General features: G+C 39.7%; 2 protein-coding genes across 5 annotated transcripts in view; one reads left to right on the forward strand and one right to left on the reverse strand.

Moving 5' to 3' along the window:
- FAM13C (family with sequence similarity 13 member C) overlaps nucleotides 1-19602 on the forward strand; it is a 115545-nt gene extending 95943 nt beyond the window's left edge. Inside the window, exons 14-22 of the mRNA XM_030950931.1 lie at nucleotides 2551-2761; nucleotides 3717-3855; nucleotides 5200-5281; nucleotides 7140-7351; nucleotides 11933-12016; nucleotides 14325-14420; nucleotides 15632-15831; nucleotides 16795-16896; nucleotides 17668-19602. Coding sequence (XP_030806791.1) covers nucleotides 2551-2761; nucleotides 3717-3855; nucleotides 5200-5281; nucleotides 7140-7351; nucleotides 11933-12016; nucleotides 14325-14420; nucleotides 15632-15831; nucleotides 16795-16896; nucleotides 17668-17791 — 1250 coding nt within the window. The 3' untranslated portion in view covers nucleotides 17792-19602. The remainder of the gene's footprint in view (nucleotides 1-2550; nucleotides 2762-3716; nucleotides 3856-5199; nucleotides 5282-7139; nucleotides 7352-11932; nucleotides 12017-14324; nucleotides 14421-15631; nucleotides 15832-16794; nucleotides 16897-17667) is intronic.
- Nucleotides 19398-23914, reverse strand: part of PHYHIPL (phytanoyl-CoA 2-hydroxylase interacting protein like) — a 112189-nt gene continuing 107672 nt past the window's right edge. For all 4 annotated transcript variants that reach the window (XM_030950935.1, XM_030950936.1, XM_030950934.1 and 1 more), the window contains exon 5: nucleotides 19398-20649. In XM_030950935.1, coding sequence (XP_030806795.1) covers nucleotides 20115-20649 — 535 coding nt within the window. In that variant the 3' untranslated portion in view covers nucleotides 19398-20114. The remainder of the gene's footprint in view (nucleotides 20650-23914) is intronic.

Consider the following 23914-nt stretch of genomic DNA (forward strand, 5'->3'; position numbering starts at 1 on the left):
GCTTAGTCTTGAACCTGTGCATTTCTTCCATTTCTGAGCCTGGGCTGGGCCTATGAAATTGTCTGTGTGTAGATGTGAGGAGCAGCAATGCCTGTCACCATATGGTTTAGCAGTGGTACAGGTTGTCTCCTGCATGAAGGACATTTTTAGGTCCACAGGAGGTCAGAGCTCAAATGGTAGAAAGTTATTTCCTTCACTCATCAAACACAGACTAGCTGATCTTTTTATCACATCACTAGCTGATCTTTTTATCACATCATTTTCCTTTCACAGTGAGGGCACTGCTACTTAATACTTATTCCTTGTATTAAAAGAACATGAAAAACTGTGCAATTGTTCTTAGTCAACCTATTTCCCAGTGATTATGTGTTTCTTGAAGTTCAAAGACGGTGAAATTAAAGCAAGGGAAGCCAGGTTCTTCTCACTGACAATACTGTTCTTCAGAAAAAACCAACCCAGAAACAACAACAGATCAAAACCCAAACAAAGGTATTAATTTTTAAAAATCTTACAGGGTAAGGAAAGAGGGAGCACTTTTTTTGCAGAACACCAATTATTCCAGCCATTGTCACTGCCTGTTGTCAGTGTCCATGATTGCCCAGGACTGCTCAGTGCTCCACCCCTGCCTCTCCCGGCTGCCTTCCTGGGGTCTCTCTGTGGGAGGATTTGAATCTCATACAAGGTTTAGCAGATTTGGGTGTTGCTCTGGTATCTTGGAGAGCTCAATTTGACCTACAGAGGATAAAATACTTAGAGAAAGGATGCAAGGTTAGAATTAACAATCAATTACATTGTCTCATTCTGAAAATGCTTAACATAATTACAATTGATGATGTTAGTAAGAGTAGATGAGCTTGTAAATACAAGAGTCATATAACTTGCTTGACAGACTAATCTGTGATTATACAATATAAAATAGGATTTTTTTGTTGTTTGTAAAGCAAAAGCAGTTGGATAATGTCCAATAAAATTATATTTAAGCCATTGTAATTACTATTTTTTAGAAAAATATAGGGGTTTTTTTGAAGGGTGCCATTCAGACCTGGTTTTTCATCACTGTCACGGTGTAGCAATAGGGATTTGCAGTTTTGGTATTTGTTGGGAAGAGGGCAGATAAAATGTAATACAAAGGTTCCATTCAAATCCTGGAAAAAATACTCACTCAGCATGGGAATGTGATGTCCGATGTGCAAAGCAGAAAATTGAAAGTGAAGGCAAAAGAACTTACCTAAACCTGCCAGTTCTTTTTTGAGTAAACTCATGTACAGTTGTTTCTCACTGCAGTTTTAGACTTCCATTGAATAAAAAGATTCTGTGAAATGTATTAGAATGCATGATATATGGCAAATATAATACAGATTAGAATTGACACATGCTGCCTGGAAATGCAAAATAATAGATATTAATTAAAAAGCTGTATATATGAATGGGCTTAGAAAAATAAGATAATGCAGCTGGTGCAAAATATAATGTACTGTGGAAACTGCTGTAGGAGAACTGAAGTCAGGGCACAAACTTTGCTTTAGCAAAGCAAAGGAGAAAAAATTTTGGGCAAGAACTTTTATGAGATTGTGGAGTTTCTCCCTAGAAAGTATGATCTGCATTAAATTCCAATCATCTGAAAGCAAAAATACTGATTAGGTTAGATCATCATTATGCATTCCACCTACTGAGGGTGAGGAAGAAGATTCAATATTGAATATTAAATAATCCCTTCAATGGACTCAGGTAGAGTTCAGGACGATGAACCCCTGATGTTTCTTAGGTAGGCCCTGTAATGTGCCATTACTTTTCATGCTACCCATAAACAGAACCAGTGTGATGAGGTTCATCAATTCCTACTTTTTCTAGCTTGACCATCACTATAAAACAAATTTTACCTTTTTAGGCATCTATGGTGAGGTTCGCATTTACAGTCCAAGACATTGTTAACACAGTATCACAAGCATAACTCCTCCAAGTAACAGCCGCTGTCCATGACCTTGAGTAAATAAACTGAATGTTCTTGGTGGTGGTTGTTAATTTCATATCTTGCGTTCTTTGAGCCAAGGGTATGTTACTGTTACCCAACAAAATCCTGCAGGGTGCTGCAAGCAGCTCTGGAGGTTCTTACCACCAGGACATATTATATTTTTGACCTTCCTTTCTCTTCACCAAGGGACTAAATGAAAAAGCACAAAATTAAACTTGTTGTGGGCAGTCATTGTCTTCTTCAGGAAAGTGGCTTTCAAAAGCAAACAGATCTATGAAAATATAAGTAATGCTTCTATTCTGGGAAACTCCCCATCTTTGCTTCATAGTTTATAAATACACCCATCCATCTCCTCCTGTGGAACTCAGAAAGGATTTATGTGAAGCCAGTGGCAGTACTTCTATTTTCTCATCCTCAGTGCTGTGTCCACCCTGCATGCAACACTTTGCTGATCTGTTTGCTGCTCACTGAATACTTATGCTTGGAATACTTCTGTAAAGACAAGTTCTTATTGACCTAGGTAGCTGTACCCCATGTGAGTGCCCCTCAGTCCACAGTGATTTCTACTTTATTTCTAGAGCCTGTGCCAGCCCACAGGGACTGGCAGAATGACATGGAGAGCAGCCCACAGGAGCATCACTCCCTAGGGACCAGCCGACTGCTGTATCACATCACAGATGGAGACAATCCTCTCTTGTCACCACGCTGCTCTATCTTTAGCCAAAGCCAGAGATTTAATTTAGACACAGAGTCTGCCCCTTCTCCACCAAGTGCTCAACCTTTCATGATGTAAGAAAATCTATTTTAATTCTTATGCATTTTTAACTTTTGCTGCAATTCACAACCTTTGACTCTTCATGGGTTTTTTTCAGTTGCTGCTATGTAATAAAAAGCAAATGTTTTTATTGTGATGTATTTTGAAGTGGATGACTTGCAACACCAGAAATAGGAACTAGTGTTTCCTCAGTCATAACAGTGTACAATATTTTTTTGAAGTCTTTGTTAACTACAGTTAGCAAGTAAACATTAAACTTTAATGTTAGTAATTAGAATGATGAGGGAACACAAGATAGAGAGGAATGTCTAGGTATAATACTAAAAATTCAGCTGTAATTGAGCTGTAGCTTGAGTCACTGATGAGGGGTGACAGTGATATTAAGCATATGAACAGTCCGTGTATGTGATTTCCAGAAACCAAGCTGTGAGTTTCAGAGAGAAATCAAACTTTCTTAAAAGCTAAGATAGAGCTTTAGCTTCAGCTGCATATGGATAATAATCAGCTCTATTGACTTTTAACTGGAAATAATCAGAAACTAAACTGTCTTCCAAATGATAATGTTCATTTCCAGTAATGAAAAACTCCCTGAGCTTACTTTTACAAATCATGTCACCATAGTCTTCTCTTATACTTGAAAGATTTGTGAATAAAGGTGGGGGTGTTAAATGTAAATACTGGATCAGGCTTTTGCCTACTAGATTAATTTTTGAAATATATTCAGAAATCCCATGATTAATTAAAAAAAGAGAGAATGAAAGACAGATGGTGAATCCATTAGAATACTCTAGGGGTACCTTCAAGCAAAAGCAATTATTTTATGCTTACTTTATAAAACTAAGCTGTCTCTATCCAGTGAAAGAGTAGAATAGCCATAAATTCTGAAATGCTAAGTGTGAAGTGTGCCTGAAACAAGGCAGGGTCCATTATAGCTCTTAGATCCCACAACTCTGCTTTTGGCTTTTGCAGGCCAAGAAGTTCTTCCAGGTGTAGCTGTGAAGACTGCAAAGAACCACAGACAGTAACACAGCTTACCAAGCATCTTCAGAGCCTCAAGAGAAAAATTAGGAAGTATGAAGAAAAGTTTGAGCAAGAAAAAAAATATCTGGTAAGACAATAATTGAAAAGGTAAATACTCCAAGAGGGACGCAAGAATCCCAGTGTATTTAAACAATTATTTATTCAAAACAATGTGAGATAGGGTATTTCTGGTAAAATAAAACAGGAAAAACTTCAATGAATAGCTTTTCAGCATCTTTCAGTGTGTGCAGTAGTTCTGAGACTTGTAATTTTCTTTGGATTACCTTTGTTGCAAAATATCCATCTTTGAGAAGTGTGAATCAGTGAAACACGGCTGACAGGCTTGTGAAACAAAATGGTGCAAAAGGTGAAAAGCTACTTATTTGCTTTGTAGCAGTCATTTGCCTGGAAACTTGTTCTGCTGTGCAGATCCCTTCATTCAGGCAGTCTCCTATGAACCTCCAAAGCCTGGGGCTCTGTACAAGCCGATGGTAAAAATCAGAGAAATAAAACTTGTGGGGGTTGTTTGAGGTCAGTGGTGAGTGCTGTGCTGGGAATTGTGCAGTATAAGAATATCAAAATGTACCTGATGCTGAGGAGGTCTACAACACAAATCAGGGAAGTTTGTGACATTTTCTGACAGTATTAAAATTAAGCAAATTATATATCACCTTTTAATCTTGTTAATGGCCAAAACCTTAAACTTGTGCACTGTTTGGCTCTGTGGGTATCATACGCTCCTAGGAGGACAATTTCATACCTAAACAACCCTCACAATATGGTCAGAAAAGACATATTTCAGAAGCTTGATTTTGTGAAACTGTTTTGCAATTTTATATATCTGAGTTTTGAAGATTCAATGTAAATTCACTTTAATTTGCATGCAGTTTCTAAATGCAAAATAACCCCTGATCTACAAAGCCTTTTTTGTTTGTTTCTTTTGAAATCACTCTTGCACAGGATTTTTCATTTGATTAATTAAGCAGGTCAGTTGAAATTCTGAAAATGCTGTTTCCCAAGAGAATCCCAGTCTTATAGTAAGAGCTTATTCCTGCAAAGGACAGAGAGCTTCAGTTACCATCCTGGAAATCACTTAGGAACTTGACTAAAATTAGGTATTTGATCAATCCTTTTGAAGTCACCAAAGTTATTTACCCAATTAGTCAGAGACTGAAATGTTCATTGCTGTCCTTTTTGGGATCAGAGACATAATACTCAGATCCTTGTGGCACTGTGTCACAATGGGGAGAGATAAGCCATGACAAATTAATGCCATGATCAAGCCAGATGCTCTGCATGGCTCTGATAGAGTGCAGTCTGAACTACGGACATTTTGTAGCACACTGAGGGTGGGGATGTTTTATCTGTTTGATCCTTTAACTATCAGTTCCTTCTCTTTCTTTATATTCTTTACATTTTCCTTTGCATTCAGCCTTCTCATGGCGACAAGACTTCCAATCCTGAGGTTCTGAAGTGGATGAATGCTCTGGCCAAAGGTCGGAAGCAGCTCAAAGGTACATAATAGAATGTTGTGTCCCTTTGCTGCTGAGGCTTTTGGAAGTGGGAGTGTACCTGGAACCTTTTAAAGTCAGTTTTCTAACCTCACTGCTCTGCTTATTTTTCAGTGTGTGGCAATAAGTCTCCCAATGACAAGAAAGATATTATGTGATATGGCTTGCTTTGATTCCTGAAAGCAGGGATTAAAGTGAGCCAGTTCAACCTTCATACCAAGGCTAGAAAGGGGAAGGGAAAAAGCTATCATCTCTCCCTCATCACTATAAACATTCATGCAAAAGGCAGTGCTGCTCTAAGCACTTTCATGAGGGTCTAAAACAAAAGGCAATGCTGTTCTGAGCACTTTTATGAGGGTCTAAAACACAGAAGTTAAAAGTTTTCTTGTAATAGTACAAATGTAGGTGCAACTGTTTCTTTAGGACTAAGGACACACATCTCTAAGGATTTCATTTATTTTGATCATAAAAACAGATCTTTCCTTGATAATAAATTTGGCCTTGAGGGTCAGGTTTTGCCCTTGACTGTCTGCATACCACTCCATTAACGTCTGTGGGTGTATCAGATGCTTTCCCTTGGGGAGTTTGTAGCCAAGACTGATTGATTTTTTTTTTTTGAAGGCTATTTATAACTCACTAAATCCTTTTTTTTTTTTTTTGCTCTGTTATAAATGGATTCTCACTACTAAATAAATGGTAGTATTATCTTTCATCTCTGTTCTGGATGTAGTTAATAATGTAGATACAGAGGATGTGATTGTGGTAAATAATGAAGTAGAAACTTATCTTTCAGTAAATTTCTTCTGGAAATTCTCCCTTGAGTACTATCCTGTATGACTACTAGACGATGATGATGATAATTACTATTATTTCCCCTTGAACTCTGTGTTGCAAATCCAGGAAGGGCAAATGCAAAGAAGTGGCCAATCTACATGGTTACTTTTCTGAAGATTGTATCTCTGACTCAGCCACTCAACCTCCTGTCCAGAGGATCTAGGTTTCATAGATCAGCCTCACCTTCATGCCCCAAATGCCTCAATCCTGTGACAACCCTTGATTTTCATTATCCTGAATAATGGCACTGCTTTTAAATGAAGCCAGATTCATGAGGATCACATGCCAAGTACCATTGAAATGGAAAACACTCAAATGTTTGTAGACCCTTCTTCAAATTTGCAAGGCTTGTCTATCCTTTCTAGCTCTTATGGGTTTACTAAAAATGACTGGTTTTCCCCACAAAGCTGGCCTATATCCTCAGACTGTCACTGCTAAAAAATTATGTTACTGTTTCTGCATGGATTTCAACAAATTTAACATAGTTGGACACATCAATCTCCTGCCTTGCCCAAGGTCCTTCACCAGAGAGGCGTATGCTTGGAACAAAATCTGGTTTTATGGGAGCTAATTCAGATTTTAATTCAATTTCCTTGTTGCTCTGTGCAGGTCCCTGGAGCTCCAGGGGCTTTGGCTTGGTGTCAGGTTAATAGAGTCACACATGCTTTATCACATCCAGGCAGGCTGCTGATGGGAAGCTTCTGTCTTCTGCTGGGGTGCTCAGGTGCTCTTCTGCCAAGCGAAGTCATTTAACAAAGGGGTGGCTTCTCCTTGTGAAGACCACTTGAGCAGTTGGGCTGGCATGGCAGGGTGACCTCTGGAAGGGAGAGGGACAGTTTAAATTGCTCTAGGAAACAAAAGATGTTACACATTAAAGTGAAGCAGAACTACTTTCCTACATGCCTGTGGTATGATAATTGTTAGCAAGGAGTAGGAAAGTTTTGATGTTTTTTTCCTAGTAGTGTCACAGGGAACTCCTTTGCAAATACTTCTAATCTATTTACTTGCCATGTATTTTGCCTTTCAGAACTGAAACTCAGAATGTCAGAAGAGCAAAACTGTACCTCCACAGTGCCCCAGAGAAATGAGCAGTGTGAAGGCAGTGGCACCTCTAAAGAGGCTGGCACACAGGAGGCCACCAGTATGGAACCAGCTCCCTCAGTGGAAGAAACCATGGACAGTGTGTTGAGACGACTAAAGGAGAAAAGACAACACTTCAACCTTCCTGAGACTATTAAGGTATTTAAGAAGCATGGCTGTTCCCTCAGAACTCTCTCACCTGAGGCAGATATTGGTGTGGCTGGCTCAGGGTGTGCCAGGGAGTGCACATCCTCTGTCTGCTGGCACTGCAATGCATTTTCTCTCTAGTGAGGTGGGAGCTCTAGTGCAGTTTCCAGAAGTGACAATTCTGAGAAGAACTGCTGAGGTGCAGAAGGCTTTTCAAGCAGTGCTAAGCATTTTCTGCTCAGAGAAACTGAGCATGTTTCTGCTCATGTGAAACTGTTTGCCAGGCACTGCAGGAACCTGCTGACTTGAGCCTGTGTGCCCAGAACTGCATATCTGGTGCACTGAAAGTGGTGGCAGCACAAGCACCTTGAGCCCATAGAAACTGTGTTACTAAAAACATTCCTGAAGGTATTTTGCTGATAAAGATCCCATCTCAGCTGAGAAATGCTGAAAGCCTCTGCAGAGTCAGTAGCATGCACTGAGGTGACAGGGACAGCACAACCATCCAAACTGCTTTTCTCTCCTGACCTTGTACATTTGTGCTGATCCTGCCCCTTCTCTATGTTCTCAATTACTCTTCTGAATGTAGGAACAATAGTCCGTGGAACATGATTGCTTGGCTGGGAAACTAGTTTTTGTTTTAAAACTAATACATATATTAAATTTTTGCTGTGCCTTCACATTCCTGGCACAATATGAGGTTCTCTAAAACTATAAGTACCACCCAAACCCCCTCTCTTTTGGGGGCTGTTTTTTGCTGTCAGAGGATGTTGCTGTTCTGATGCTATTACAGCCAAGCAGGAAAATAAATTCTGCCCTCAAAGGTACCTAAAAGCTAAGTGTTGACAGTAACATTTAGACTTTGGCTGGTGAATTAGAAAGGTGAAGGGGTGAGAGGGTGAAGAACTAAATGCTAAACTATGCGAGGCCTAAGAAATTATTCTGGGTGGATTTCAGTAGCAGAGAGTACTCAGCAGAGATAATTTTTAATTTTTGTTTTGTTTCTATTCTTGGTTCTCAAACAACTAGTTGCTATATAAAAACCAGGACTGTGCATAACAATGCCATGCTTCTCAGATCTTGGGCGCTGCATACATGACTGATTTTTTAATTGTTTCTTTTTATGTGCTACTTTTTTAGGAAGAGAAATGAAATGGAAAAAGTGTTTCATAACCAGAAAACAAAAAAAAAAGGCAACAAAACCATGCTATTCTGTATATAGCTCTAACATCCTAACAGTGCAGACCATAGGATAATATTTTCAGTCATAAATTTTTTTATTAATGGGGTCAGATCAGATGACACCAAAACAAATGTCTCTGACGAAATCCAGTTCAAAAAGCTTTCTTATAAAAGTAAGTGGGTACCTGTCCCACTTATTTTTCAATTTTTTTGGACTTCCCCTAATTTTCCAAGAGAACCTTCTAAATTTAGGAAATGGCAGTGAGGGCTTGAAATATTCTCACAAACAAGAAAGTAATGTAAATTAAATGTTTGCAAATGAAAATATTTTCAAGTTTTTATTATTTTTTTAGATCCTATTAATTTTCTTTTTGTTTATCTGTGGAGAGAACTTGTTTTTTAAAAACTGTTAGCAAAGGTGCTTGGTAATAATTATCAGAACTTCTGGGGAACAGAGACTTGAGCAGAAATAACATGAAATCAAATTGATCTACTCCAAAATGATATATTTTAGTAGCTCCCTAAGCATAACATCAAAAAAGATTGGATTTTGATTATGAGTCATCTTGGACTTTTGGGGGAGAATGAGGTTTGTGGCACCAATGATGTGAAATGAATCAAGGATGTCTGTGGTAACAGCAAAGATCAAAGGCTTCATTTCAGCTACAAACAACTTTGGTGTTACTGTAGATATATTTTATGTGTAACATTTTGTTTTCTGTGTAACATTTTGTTTTCTATATAACATTTAGATCCTGCACTACAATCTGAGCTAGATGAATAGTAAACTAAGCAGCAGCTAAACTTTTTTTTTTGATATTTAGTTATTTTGGCCAAAGATAGCATTTCCATGAAAGCCTGCCAAGTTCTCCCCTGAAGTTCCCTGTGGAAAACCTCTAAAGCCCTGCTGAAATACAAGCGGGAGCATGTGTGTCCTTACAAAAGTGCAGAGTAAGATCCCAGTATGTCTAAAGAGCACAGAGCACAAGACATGAATAGGAAACAGCAGAATATGGTTTCCAGAACCAAACACCCCTCCTGCAAAAAGCCTGTGAGTAAAGTCATTGAATGAGAAGGCAAAGAGAAAATCGGGGTTGGCCTGTGCATGGCTCAGTACCCCACAAAGGGGTGGCCACCTGTTACTGTTTGTATTACATAAATTACACCTCCCAGTATATTGTTGGGAGATGGTAATTTATGTAATAGCTCACCTTGGATTTAGCTACAAGGCTTTAGGGAAAAAAAAATAAAGGTTAAGACCATGAATGCAGGAGTTAAAGAGATAAAAGGCAAATAAACACAACTTTAATAATACTACTGAAAAAGCTGCACCAAATCCCCCAAAAAACAAATCCAAGACCCAGCTCCCGACTTGGAACCAATGTGAGTGTTGGGTGGCTGTGACTGTGCCTCAGTGCCCTGGGGGAGCAGCAGCTCTGTGCTGCTCAGCTCTGGCTCACAGCCTTTCCCAGAGGAGCAGGGCTGGAGCTGGCCTGATGGGAGCTGGCACTGCTCTATGGAGGTGTCATGTCGCTCGCTGCCTTTCTTTATACTTTTTGTTTCCAAGTTTGTGTTAAATGCTGCTTTGTAATGAGCCACCACACATCCCCAAGTGGCAGACCAAGGCCCTGGGAACCTGACTCTGTGTCTGCATGGAAACAAAGCACTGCCTTTGACAGGCTCTGGGCAGGCCCAGCCCTCACTGGACTGTCTGTCCTTCTGTCCCCAGTTTGTATTTTCTGTCTGGAAAAACAAGAGCGAGCTTCAAGGCATAAGCATGCAGGGAACAGAACAGACTAGTAAGGAAGATAACTGTACACAGCATTTTGTGTGCCTCTGTTCCAAGTTATGAAAACCAAACTTCTACCCTATCTTTAGGAGAAGTGCTCCTTTTCTTTCTTTATGTATCACAAATAACTTTTGCCTTCTGTATGAATGTTTGCAGCCTGTCCCCCAAGGCTTTTCTCAGACTGGCTCCCTTTATGAATCTGTCTTCTCATCATTGACCCACTTCAGTTCATATTCTCCTTGGCTATGAAGCAGTGTTTCTATTTAATTAGCATTGAATCTCCTGCTGCTGTATGTAGCCTGCAGTCCTAAGACGTCTCAGACAATTCTGTAGTTTGTGACTCCAGCTGCCTTCTCTCATTTTGAAATTATCAGCTATTTCAAACTTAGCTGAATACCAACCTGTCTTGAGATTGCTCATAAAATGAACGAATGAGATAGGCTCAAATGCTAAGCCCTCTTGAGATCGTTTCTCTTGTGTAAAATCAATATTAATGATCACCCCATTTCTTCCCAACCACTCAGCTGCTCCAGGCTTAGTAGTTTTTGAAAGAATTAACCTTGTATTAATTGCAGAACTAGCTATAAATAAACAAATTAACTGATTTATAATATTCCTGCATTCTAGTTAGCAGCTCATCTCTTAACATGAATGACAGACGATTTTAGAGCGATTAACTCATGCAGACCTTTTAGGAAAATGTGATTAGCAGTTCTGATTAATGGCTCTGTGCTGTTTTTGCATCTGAGCATCAAAGAAAAAAGGTTTTGCTCCTGTTGAAGTTAATAGCAAGGTGCTCTGATACCAGAAGAGTGTCACTTCAAGGTTGATTTATTTTTAAAGATAGGGTCTAATTAGTAAAAGTTGTCACTACGAGCCCCCTTGTCTCAGCTCTCTGCAGAAAGGCCCCCTGTGTGTGTGCCCCAAGTCCATGTTCCTCACATGACTTCATCTCCCCCACAGCTCAGAACACCTGGCCCTAACTCAGGTGGCTCTGTTGGGACCTGGCAGAGGCTGTGGGAAGTGACATGCACTTCATGTGTGCCTTGGTGTTCTGGCCCAGGTGAAGATATGCAACTGTCAGGAGCAGGTCTAGCTGGGGAAAGGAGGAGACAAATACCTGTTACACTGAGTGCTCCCCACACCTGGACAAATACTGATATTCACCAACACTGAAAAATCAGCATTCTTTTGGTACCAGTGATTCATACAGGAATCTTTAAACAGAAATAAGCTGTTTGCCATTACAGGTTGGGTTTGCATTGCTAGATCTTTATGTTCTGCATCCCCTACCAGCCAAGGCAAATCTGTTTCTCTTTCTTGATGAATAATTAAAAAGTTGAGGAATGCTCTCTATACTTTTTTTCAGCTTTCTGAGTATTTTGTCTAGAATGGTGGTTGTTCTCGTTTTTTACAACAAAACATACTTAATATATATGTAGTGTAATTTTGGACTCTGTTATTGCTAAGTTAATGCCAAGTCCCCATTGACCTCAGTGCAGGCAGAAATAGAATTCATTATTAATGTTTATCTGGGAAGAAGAGATTATTAAACAGATATGTACCTGTACCCTTGTCATGAAATCCTGACTCACAATCTTATAAATAACTTTTTTAAATAGGATATGACAAAAAAGCAAATGGCTTTGGAAAAAATCAATCTTCAGAAATGTCTACTATATTTTGAGAGTATTCATGGACAACCTGTAAGTATGCCATGGAAAGATAGGTAAATTAAAAATTATCTAACTTCTCTCACCAATATCTTTGGTATATTAAATATATTTAGATGAATTTCACACAATTAACATAATTTTAGTTATTTCAAACTAATTTTCAGGTATAAATGTTATTTCCTGATGCTGATGAATTTGGTTTATATGTTAGAAATTAAAGTAAAATAAAGAGCGGCTCTGTATCTCTCCATAATTGGGAAATGCAAGGTTTGAGGATTTAATTGGAAGATTATATATTCACAGGAGATTTGGCTCTGCTATCATGTATGATTAGAATGCTTATCAGCTGAGAAAGGTTTCATATAGGGCACCATCTGATGTGAACTACAAAATTATCTGACCTGTCAAATGTGTTTGCCTTTATTATACAGCAGGACTTAAAGTATTTCTTAAAATCTCTTCAAGGGACTTCACTGCTGAATGTAGGTGCAAACAAACAAATGCTGCAATTGGTGAGATGATGATTTGAAAATTTATCTACACAGCTGAGGAATTTCTTTTTTATATCAATGTCTGTATTCTTGTGAATGTCTGTTTCTGGCTAGTAGTTGTTGTGGTAAAGGGAACTTGCAACACTGTTTGTCTAAAAAAATGCCAGCTGTTAAAATTATGATCTGATTCTGACCTCATTTTTGTTCATCTTCTTTGGGCTTGGAATGAGAGCTGAGGGATGGAGTGAGTATGCAAGAAGGGTATGAAGAAATTATATTTCCTAAGAAGGAAAACAAAAAAATAAATTATTAGTGCCATGTAGAGGTAAAAGAGACTTGATTCAGAGATAGGAAAGAGAGTAACAGGATGCCTTTGCAGCACAGGTTCAGAGAGGGTGTTCTGAGGGCTGAAGCAGCTCTGTAACAGCAGCCTTGAAACACAGTGCAGCGTGCTGGCGCTGATGTTTGCCCTGCTGATGTCTGGTATGGCTCAGCACCATCTTTATCCAGAACTACCTGACGAGGTCTGACAGAGAGACCACTGAGCAGGTTTAAAGCAAAACAAATTACCTCTTCTGGCTTGTATGGCATTCCCTGGAGCTCTTATGTGTTATAGTTAAATGGAGCATGATGCCTGGGGAAGAGAAGTGGGATAGGCAAACCCTGACATTCCACAGCGAAGGGTGGCTCTAGAAGTGGTCCCCAAGCACTCCATGAGCCAGATGTGTGCAGAGTCACCAGCCTGTGATTGTCTACTGTCCCCCTTGCTCCTGCTGACCAGGCATTTGTCTGTCTGAGCAGCTCTGGACTATTGCCTGTGCCATCAGCCACTCTGTGTCTCTTCAGACCTGCCATGTGTTCACTCAACAGAGTGGGTGCACCTGGGCCTCTCTGCAGTGCCAAAAATCAGTGAAATTGCACCCAGGGAGTGCTCATAGGTGTGGGAGCTGATGGGCAGAGGCTGATGGTGGACTAGGGAGCAAATGACCCTCTTTGGACATTTTACCACTGAGAAAAATGCTATTTTGGGGGTGTAGGGGTGTGGTGGCATGGTGTGGTTGGTTGGCTGGGGCAGGCAGTGCGGGGGAGATGGTTTGTCTTCTTTTTGGGGTGGTTTCTTTCCTTGTGGAATTTGCTTTTTCCTTTTTTTTCCCCTTAATGCAGTGAGTCAATCAAGTATACAGCTAGTTTCCCTAAGGTATATTTTTGTATTTGTGAACATTTGTGGCTAGATCAGGCACTTAGCATGTGATTTAAAATCATATTCCCTTCCAAATCAATGCTCCAAGTGCTCATGAAAGACTAGAACAAAGTAAATGAACAGATGGTAAATGCTCATTGTGGAAGGCAGCCCTGGTGAGGAATGCAGGCAGCAATCCTGCACAGAGGCAGCTCCATGTGCAGGCTGCAGAGCTGTGTTCTTGTTGCTCTCCATCCCACCAGGCTGATGAGTGCCTTGTCCCAGGCAGGCTGTGCCATTCCTGCTGCTGCCATAACAGATCAGGAGGTGAGCTGGCAATGCAGGGCACAGCAGCAGCACACCTGAACTCCTCCTGCTCTAGCAGCAGCCTCAGAGAGAGAATAATTTACCCTCTGCCTGGGCAGTGTGGCTCAAGAAAGTGAGAAACCATACTGGGTATTCTCCATTAGAAAATGGATTGTCATTTTCCTTTTCAGAAATCGCATTGATTAAATTACAGTTCCTATAGAATATCTATTGAAGTAAAATACAGATCTGCTCATACTCTTCTAACACCTTTCTCAGCTTTACAGGAGAAAATCAGAATCTTTTAAATGTACTTTTTTTTAATTTTTGAGGGCTATGTTTTGTTTTGATTTCTCTTCAGGTAACTAAGCAAGAAAAGAGTCTCATGAAACCTCTTTACGACAGATACAGAATTATCAAGAAACTTCTGGCTGCTCCATCTTTAATCACAACAATTGTAAGTTGGAAAGAATTCATCCAGTGTCAAGAAAACATAATAAATGCTGTGGGATTTGTACCTGTATGCCCATTTAGCAACAATAGAACTACTGATACTAAAAAAAACTGCTCATTGGTTAATACAGGGTGTTGATACTTCAGAATGCTCTGTAAAATTCAACTTCTATGCATGCTAGAGGTTCCAATGTATAGCAGCAGTTTCTGAGGCAAGAACTTCAGTGGGCTGGGTAAGACATTGGAGGCTAGCATTAGTTTTCCATTGTGGAAAACATCTGCAACACAGAAGGAAACCTCTCTCTTCCCATGAAGGACCCTGCTGTCACTATATAACTTTTACATCTTATCAACAATGATTTTATCAATCATGTAGCACATATATGAAATTTGTAGTACTTTAATATTATACTGGTGTAATGGAACAGTACCGGTCTCATAGTGAGTGAAGACAGTGGAAGTTAATTAGCATGTCTACTAAAAATACTAATCTAATACTAGTTGGGGCTAGTAGGTCAATTTTAAAAATTATTATTGTCTTGTTAGATGGCAGTGTAACTTTACATTTCTTTGAAAAACCACAGTGCAAAGCTTGGCATGCTTGCACAAGGGTATTTCATTGAAAAATTTCACAGAAATTCCCACTAAGTGGGACTTAGGAGTTTTGCCCTATGGAGTTTTTACATTTAAGCCTTAGTTTCAATAGATCAACTTTTTTTCTGAGGATGGAGGAATGTGAGCAAGACACCAATATTAGTCTACTTCAGTAGTTAACACTAGTGGCTATAAAACTGAGGATTCTCTCCCTCCAACTCTTTCTACAGTCAAAACATCTGGATATAATATACACATAGGAGGTGTGTATATAAGAGGAGTAGAAGTTCCAGCCAGACTGCGTTGTTTACGTAAATACAGAATGTTAGTTAAATCTTTGCTACATGTAAAGGCTTTTGGGCACACAGAAATAAATTGCTGGCTGGAGATACTTGGGAGCAGGGCCAGATTCTGTCCTTTTCACTCCTGGTAGGCAATGCAACCCAGTGACCCCAGGAGTGCTTTCATGAACAACCTCAGGCAGACCTGGTAAACCTTTCAATATGTCTGCTGTTTTGAATACATCCAGGAAGTCAGATCCTAATTCTTTACATTGTCAGCCTATTACTAGGAGCATTGTAATTTAAACAATTAATTGGATAATGTTTTGCATTTCCCAAGCAGGAGGAGGAAGACTCAGATGAAGACCATTCTCAAAGCAGCCATGAGTTATCATCTGGCCCAATGTCTTGCTTCCCTGTTGAAGAGCACCTGTGTTACTCACAGGAGGAGAGTGAGCCTGCACATATTTCACCTCTGGATGAAAAGAAAGTTTACAGGCAAACAGCCTTGTCAATGTCCAATTTACATGAGGCAACAATGTAAGTTCTCTCTTCCCCCCCCATCAAATGTTTTAAAACATTTCTTGCAGACTTTTTAAGTGAAATATGAGCCTTTAGAGAAATATGAGACATACTTGTTGCAAAGGTATATTCTATACCAAAGGAGTGATTTAGTGCTTTGTTATGGGAGAGAGGAGGCAGAGGAAATTCATTGTTTGGGCAGAACACTGGTGGTTTGAGTTGTTTATTCAAACAACTTTTTGTCTCCAGGAAGAGAAAGGTAACTTGTGCCTTCCAGGAGCAGATGAGTTCTCATACTTTAGGGGCTGGTATCTTTCTTTTGTATTTTGATTGGAAGGTCCTAGATGCATAAATGAAGCTAACTAGACTCTAACCCTATAGAGATCAAATAAAAATTACTTAGATTTCTATGTAACTTAACTCATGTGCGCAATAGTTTGCTCATAAATGCTAGGAAGTTATTTCTGTGCATTTGTTATTGTGCAAAAAAAAATTACTAGGAGCAAATGTAATAACAAAAATCTCTTTCTGCTTAAACCCTTATTCTCTGAACACTAGCTAAAACATGGCCTCCAAAAATTATGCTTCTGGGTACCGCTAGCCTTTCAAGTGCATCACAGTAATGATTGGTAACAGCTGCAAATAGGAACAGGGCTTGCATGTTGACTGTAATTCAGTTACAGCATTTCCTCCTGTGAGACACTGAGCCCTGTCAACTCCATTAATTCCACAGGCAATTTAGGCCAGTAGCAAGGCTCAGTCCTGAATGCTTCCCCTCTTCCACTGACCAGAGTCTCTGCCTTCCCTTTATTAGCTGGAACACCAGTAAAGGGGAAGCAGTACAACTGTGTATGGAGTAGGATGGAATGTCTTGGGGCTCTGGTCAGTGCCTGCCAAGGGCCCAGAGCAGAAACTCAAATCCAGGGCTTTACAACCCTCCCAAGCATAAGGGGGGTTCATGTTCCTGTCTCTGCTCCACAGGCCAGTTCTGCTCGAACATCTCAGAGAAACAAGAGCTGATAAGAAGAGACTTCGCAAGGCTCTTAGAGAGTTTGAGGAGCAGTTCTACAAACAGACAGGAAGGTAACTCAGCAGAGCCCTCTCCTTGTCCCCTTTGGCTCCTGCTTGTCTCTGTGAGGGTGGCCACTCTGGGGTGAGCAGGCCAAAGGGGCTGCACCTAATGGCAGCAAAATACCCTGGAGATGTCTGGTCTCTGGAGATGTCCATCTATATCTCTGCTTAGTTCCTTCAAGATGTGGTCATCTGTGAGGAAAGCCAGGATTTGGGGATCTTCCAGGACATGCCTGCAATGGGTTTATACATACCTCAGCACAGGATATTCCCTGAGCTGAAGGGAGACTGCTAAAAGTCCCTTTCTGAGGATGTCAGTCTGCAGGGAGTAGACTGGGCAGTTGGACCATTTTTAAATAGCCAGATTTTAAAACCAGAAGCCACTGGGGTTTTTTTACCCAGAATTAAATACTGGACATTTTTCTGGTTTTCCTCATCTTAATTTAGCAAACATTTTTGTTGAAAACCATGGTGTATATGGGCACTGGTAACAGTGGTAACTAGTAACCATTTTCAAAGCATTATTATGACTTCTCTACATATTTGAGAATCAAGTAATTACGCTTCCACAGCTGTCAAGAAAGTTGTCTAGGATATGAAAATTCAGTGTTTTAAAAATTACTTTATTTCTGTATATTAGATCTTTTTGGTCCTGTCAAATTATCTCAGTCATTTACAGTCAGTAAAAAAACCCAGTCCTCATTAGTTATTGCAGAATTAATTTTTAAGATTGTTCTCTTCTTACTCATAAAAAGTGATGGTGCCTTTATTTGTTTTTCATAGGAGTCCTCAGAAAGAAGATCGGGTGCCAATGGCTGAGGAATACTCTGAATACAAGCACACAAAAGCCAAAATCAGGCTCCTGGAGGTTCTCATCAGTAAGCATGATATTTCCAAAACGATTTGAAGTGAATGCAATGCTGTGATATTGTTCTCTAGGGAAAAAATCCAAGCAAACGAACAAGTAATGAAAAGGAGAAAGTAATTTTACAGGTCTTGGTCTGCTGCACGATTATTTGACACATTGAGATTTTTGATGCACTTTACCAATTATAATAGCTGTGATGAGAGAGGACAGCAATATGCAAGAATATTAAGCACGGGTGAGTGGAATAGAGTATATATTTTTCCTTTTGAAAAAGCCTTGAAGTGCACTGTGAGAATGTTAAGAAATTAAAAGAATGCTGAAGTAATGTAGATTCTCAGTTTGACCTGCTCTAAAAGTGTGAGGAAATGTTCTGCAGGTTTTTAGTACATCTTAGTACATGCTAAAGTGCCACACGTTTGTTTCCAGAATTTACATGTGTTATAATTAATTAGTAATGTTGGCTATTAGGGTGCTGATTCACTAGATTAAAAGAAATGAATTTGAGTGAGTGAAGGAAACACTCAGAACATACTCTAGCTGTCAAGACAGAGCTGCCATTCAATTCCAGTGGCTTCAAAGAAAGGTGCATAGGAAGAAGCAGTGCCAGGGCTGGGAGCAGAGCAGAGTGATGCTGCTTATGCAGGAAAAGGCCAGAACGAGACTGCCAGATGGAACTAATGGTGTTACAGGAATAAGAGAAAGTGCTTGGCAAAATGAAACAGCTGCAGGTTGCTGAGAGAAGATAGAACAAATGTACTGGCTGCTGTCCTTTTCACTAGTTCACAGGACATGGCTCACAGAATTTAGAAGTCAGTAAATAGATCAGCTACATGCTAATTTTGATTTCTCTATTAACCTTTGCACTTTGGTTTGCCTGACGCTATAACATTTGCTTCTCTAACTACCAAAGCTTGTTTAAACGCATGCACTTTGTAAAATGCTGAAGTACTTCTTGTGTTATAAATTGCCACATATATATATAAAACAGGACTAGATTACTGCACTATGCTATTTTGGATAGATAAAGTACATGGTATATTAGTGAGTGTCACAGTTATCTGATGAGGACTGCTAGACTTCTTGTTTACTGAAAATAAGGTTATAAAAAGTTATTTTTCCATTGGAGTTGCTCATCTTTCTTAACTTTCAGAGCACCACACTCTGTAATATTAAGGAGAATTGTCACTGTTTATGGTAGGTCATTGGTGTGAAAAGTGGGACTAGTAATAGAAAGATTATCAGCAGGTTTTGTACTAGCAATGAAAAGCAGGGATTCTGGGAAATTCCTATCCCAGACAGAAAGGAGGGAAGAATTACTTAAAGAAAAAAAAAGGGACTGGAACCAGTTGAATCATGTTTAGTGTTTTGCTTTACCTGTCATTTTGTATTGACCACATAGTATAAGCAACCTGTTTTTTATCTTGGTAAGAAGAAGAAGATTTTGATTTTATAAAGCCTATTATGTACCAACCATGTTTGTATTTATCTAGTATGTAATGGCATGATTTGGAAGATGTACACATCTTCAAGTAGTAGGGAGGAAAAAATATGAACACTAAAAAAAGGAATTTTTTTATTTTGCAGCCGTTTGTTGTTTCAGTGTACTGATTTAATAGTTTATAACTTAACTTTTATGAATCAGAAATGGTCTTCATAAATCTGTTTTAATTAAAGTCATCTAGAGCAACAGGAACAGATACAGAGCTATTTGAAGTTTACAAACTACATCTTTGATAAGGGAAAATGATTTAATGACATGTATACAATTGATATTAAAATGTAATCTATATATTCTATATGATTGTATAATATTTTATACAACAGTACAAATAAAATATTTTTCTATTATATTTATTATGTCGAGACACAGTTTCTGTTTTCAGTTAGCTAATATAAATAACATAAATAACACTGTCAAACAACACGTTGGAAGTGCTGACATTTCTAGGCTCTGAAATTCAAATCATGCTGCAATTACAACCTTTCATGCTGTTCAGTTATCCCAGTACTTGTTCAGTAGTTAAAATGAATGCATATTTAAACACCATTTATAAGCCGTTATTTTTATTTTGCTAAAGCAGTTTATAGAGGATTTTGTTATGTTTGGCAAGAAACAGAAACAATTTTTGCAGCATCTAGGTATAAACGGTTGCCAGAAAGAAATCCAGGACTTCTAATCATTTAAAGCATCGGGGGAACAGAAGGGAAAGAGGGAGAGAAGGGGTCCTAAGAAGGCTATTGGAGGTTTTGAAGACCGGTAGTTGCTTTTGGTGACAGCGGCATGTGCATGCTTCCGACAGAACTGTCTGACTATGGAAATGGACAACAGAGGTTTGAAGACTCCTAAGGAACGAGGGCAGTTTTAACGTCCAACGCTGATATTGCAGGTCTTGCAGCTGGGATCTTTCTTTGCATTTGCAGTAGACAAGCTCATTAGTTGGTGACCAGTAATTTCAGCAACTGTGCCAAGGGAGAGATCCACAGGATCAGTGTAAATTACTTCCAAAATAACATCCTGGGCATGATGGTAAACCATGACCCCGTCTTCCTCGTCGCAGGTCAGAAATTTGTTATCTTTTATGTTCAGCTGGGGAAGGCGCTGCTTACAGAACTCATCTCCAGGTGACCCCACCGGGGCGATCACGAGGATGACGTAGTGGTAGGCTGTGTACATGCAGTAGAAGTCTCCAAAGTACAAGTTAGTATTTGGGTTGAAGAGTTTTTCAGCTGCAATCTCATACCTGTATCTTCCATAGGGTGAATCTTGGGGTGGCTTCCCAGTGTTAAACTCAGTGTTGCAGCTAAAGAAGATGCCTTCCAACTTCCCACTGATTGGAGAGCCATGGCTGCCACTGTTATCCTTAACAGAGGGCTGCATAGCATTCCCATGATGCTCTCTACAAATGAAGGACTGGTATTGTTTATTTTGTAACACATAGTAAAGAAAAAGTGGGAAGTTAGGACATCATACTGTTTGGAAACAGGACTGAAGGGACACAAAGGAAAACCATTAAACTGTAAGACAGGGGTTTATTTTTTGTATTGACCACATAGTATAAACAACCTGTTTTCTATCTCAGTAGGAAGATTTTGATTTTATAAAGCCTATTATGTACCAACCATGCTTGTATTTATCTAGTATGTAATGGCATGATTTGGAAGATTTAGTGTCAGGGTCTTAGGACCAAGAAAATCAAGTACCATCAGACTTGGGAAGAGCTAAAATAATTCCTGTTCAAGGGGAAAACATGCTTTTCCAGCCTGCTTTCTCTGTCAGCAGTCTGTGTATCATAAGCAGGCAAAAAAAAGCACAAACAAAAAAGCCCCCAATCACAAATATCTTTAATTAGCTGATTTGTTCTGACTTACACTACATTTCTAACAATAAACACATGTTGACTATTGCAAGTCAGTCTCCATATGCTGAATATACTGTTTGTTAATAAGTATTTTTAGCATAGGCAGTATATAGTTCATGTAGAACACTGCCAGTGAAAGTTATTTCTGAAGGATGCTTTTTAGAGAGATTATAGGAGAGAATGTATTGTCTGCCAGTATTTTTTGTCCCCAGATGATCATTTCAAGTCTAATTGGTCTACTGCTGACTTCAATCAGTGCAGAGTTGGGCACAGAGAATTAGGCAATTTGGTTAGTTTCCATTTTGGTTGGTATCCAGCTTCTGCAGTCACTAGTCCTAAGGGGAAAAAAATACTAACTTTTTTTTTTTAAACTTAGCTCAATTTTATTCCAGTGAAAAGAAATGTACAATGAACAAGTGAATTTTTAAAACCCCAAATCTCAAATTGCATTCAGCAGCATTAGGCTGCTAAATTTAGGAGAATACTCCAAAACACACCCTCTAACCCTCCTTAGCACCTGAGATTTTATGTATAGCAGCGAATTCCCCAGAATTTGTGTCCCACACAACTCTGGACATGCTCCAGTGGCAGCTTTGTCTCCCTCTGCACCTGCAACCACATAATACCTGAAAGGGAACCATCCCCTTTTGTAAGTCCTGCAAAACACCATATTTGCTAGGGACCCTTGGAACAATGTCTTTATACTCACTGACATGACAGGCTAAAAATGCATGAGGCTGTGGGGCTGGAGATTCTTATGATTTTTATATTCCCCTCTTTGCTTTTTTTTTTTTTTTTTTTGCTTTCTTTTTTCCTTCTTTCAGGAAAGGGAAAAAATAGCCAAGAAAGACTGTTCTCTCTCTGCTTCTAACTTGCAACAGGTCCATGTAAAATGGTGCTGTGTGGGAGAAGGTTTTGCTTGGTTAAAGTGGGAGGTAGCAGTCAAAGCAAACAAACTCAGTGCATACATTATAAAACAGCTCTGAATCAACTCAGTAATACCTCCAGCTGTGATTAGTTTTTCATTATTTGTAATCTCCCCAGCAGCACATCTTTATTTTACTCTAAGATACATTTCAGAAGTTTTCTGAGCCATTCAAATACAACCCACTTATTGTCTCAAGCCCAATTTCATAAGACATTGATTGGAGTGGGGGTATAATTAGTATTTTACGAGTGAAGAGATTACTAGGGAGAAAAAAAGAGAAAAAAAAGGCTGAATAAGCTTTTATAACCACCTGAAACCTCTGCAACCTTCAGAAGTCAGGCCTCATTCTGAGAAAGTAGGCTCCATTTCTGTGGCAAGATACTGACATCCAGTGGCCAATTAGGCTAATTATAGGTTGCCTTTTTGGGGGATCTGAGCTGCTTTTGGTGCTTTCAGCCCAGGTAAGCTGTAGTGACACAAACCCCCCTTCTGAGCTCACCTCAACCCCCTCCATTTGGTGCTGCTGCTTTAGCACCAGGAGCAGCTGCCTGTATGCCAATGCTACCAGAGCTTTTCCAGGCTGTGTGATGACACCACAGACCATGGCAGGCATGGGATGACATGGAATTTTCCCTAATAGGAAGCATGTGCTTAGGGCTTTTAACATAACATACAGACAGGTGTATTGGGGAAGGATTAGCCCTTGTGACTGTAGTAGTCTATTTCTGATCACAAGAGGGGACCATCAGCCAGTTCTGGTAGTTTAGCTTCCCACTGGCCTGGTTAAACAGCTTTTTGTCTCCAGCTCACCAACAGAGGGAAAACAAACCCATCTCTATTGGTGTCAAACCAAGAAAGAACTTAGCAGGAAGAAGAGGAACAGATAGAGTGCAATCAATTAGAGTCACATTTGGCAGAATAAGTCCAAACCCACAGCTATAAATGCACCTCAGTGGCAATTTTCAGCACTAATGAACACAAAGGCAGATGCACTATGATTACACAGCTGAAAACAAAGCAATTTGAGGATCAGAACAGCACAGGCATTTCCCTTCTGTGGTATCCAGCCCAGGGTGGCAGCAGTGGTTATGGTTATCAAAGAACCGCAATTTATTCTCTACCTCTACTGAGTTTTGCAGCTGTGTCCCTACGTGCAATAAAATAAGCCTTCCAAAACACAGAAGGGGAAGAGCAAGCCCATGCTCTGCAATATCCACCACACTCTAGGAATAAATTAGATACCCGAGACTACAAAGTGGGAATGTTTCCAAATATAGTGGAGTCTGTTCTTTGAAGCTGGATTGCCTTGAGTTGTTTTAAAAACTTTCCATTCTAGGCAGGTACTAGTGGGACACTCAGAACTGAAATTATGTGGCCCAGCAGGAGCCCTATCTCCTGATGAATATTAAAGAAGCGCAGTCAGTGGTGCAGCCTTCCAACACACTGCTTACCTCTCATCCATGTTCTTCTAACAGGAGAAGGTTACTCTGTGTGGCTGTTCCTGCTCATGCAGCACGAGCTTTGACTCCTTCTATCAAACAGTCTGCTTTTCTCTTATCCTGATGCTTCCCACCGTGTGTGGAGGGCACACTGGGTCTCCAGCAGAACAGGGAACCTACCTCCAGCTATCCTGTTTTTTCATTCCAGCTGAAGGTTTAACACTGTCTAAACATAATGCCCTCTCCCTCCCCACATGATCTATAAATTAACATTCAGATCGCAGAGTCTGTATTACTGCATTTGAGCATGGAAATAGGGTGGTTGTACATGGGAGAGCAAATATTTGAGATAGAACTCTTACATGCAGGCAAATTGTGCACATTGTTGTACACTCCTACTGTCAGTCACCTCACTCTTAATTTCTGAGTACAGTGG

The sequence above is a fragment of the Camarhynchus parvulus genome, chromosome 6 (genome assembly GCF_901933205.1).
Source record: "Camarhynchus parvulus chromosome 6, STF_HiC, whole genome shotgun sequence".
NCBI classification, from domain to species: Eukaryota; Metazoa; Chordata; class Aves; order Passeriformes; family Thraupidae; genus Camarhynchus; species Camarhynchus parvulus.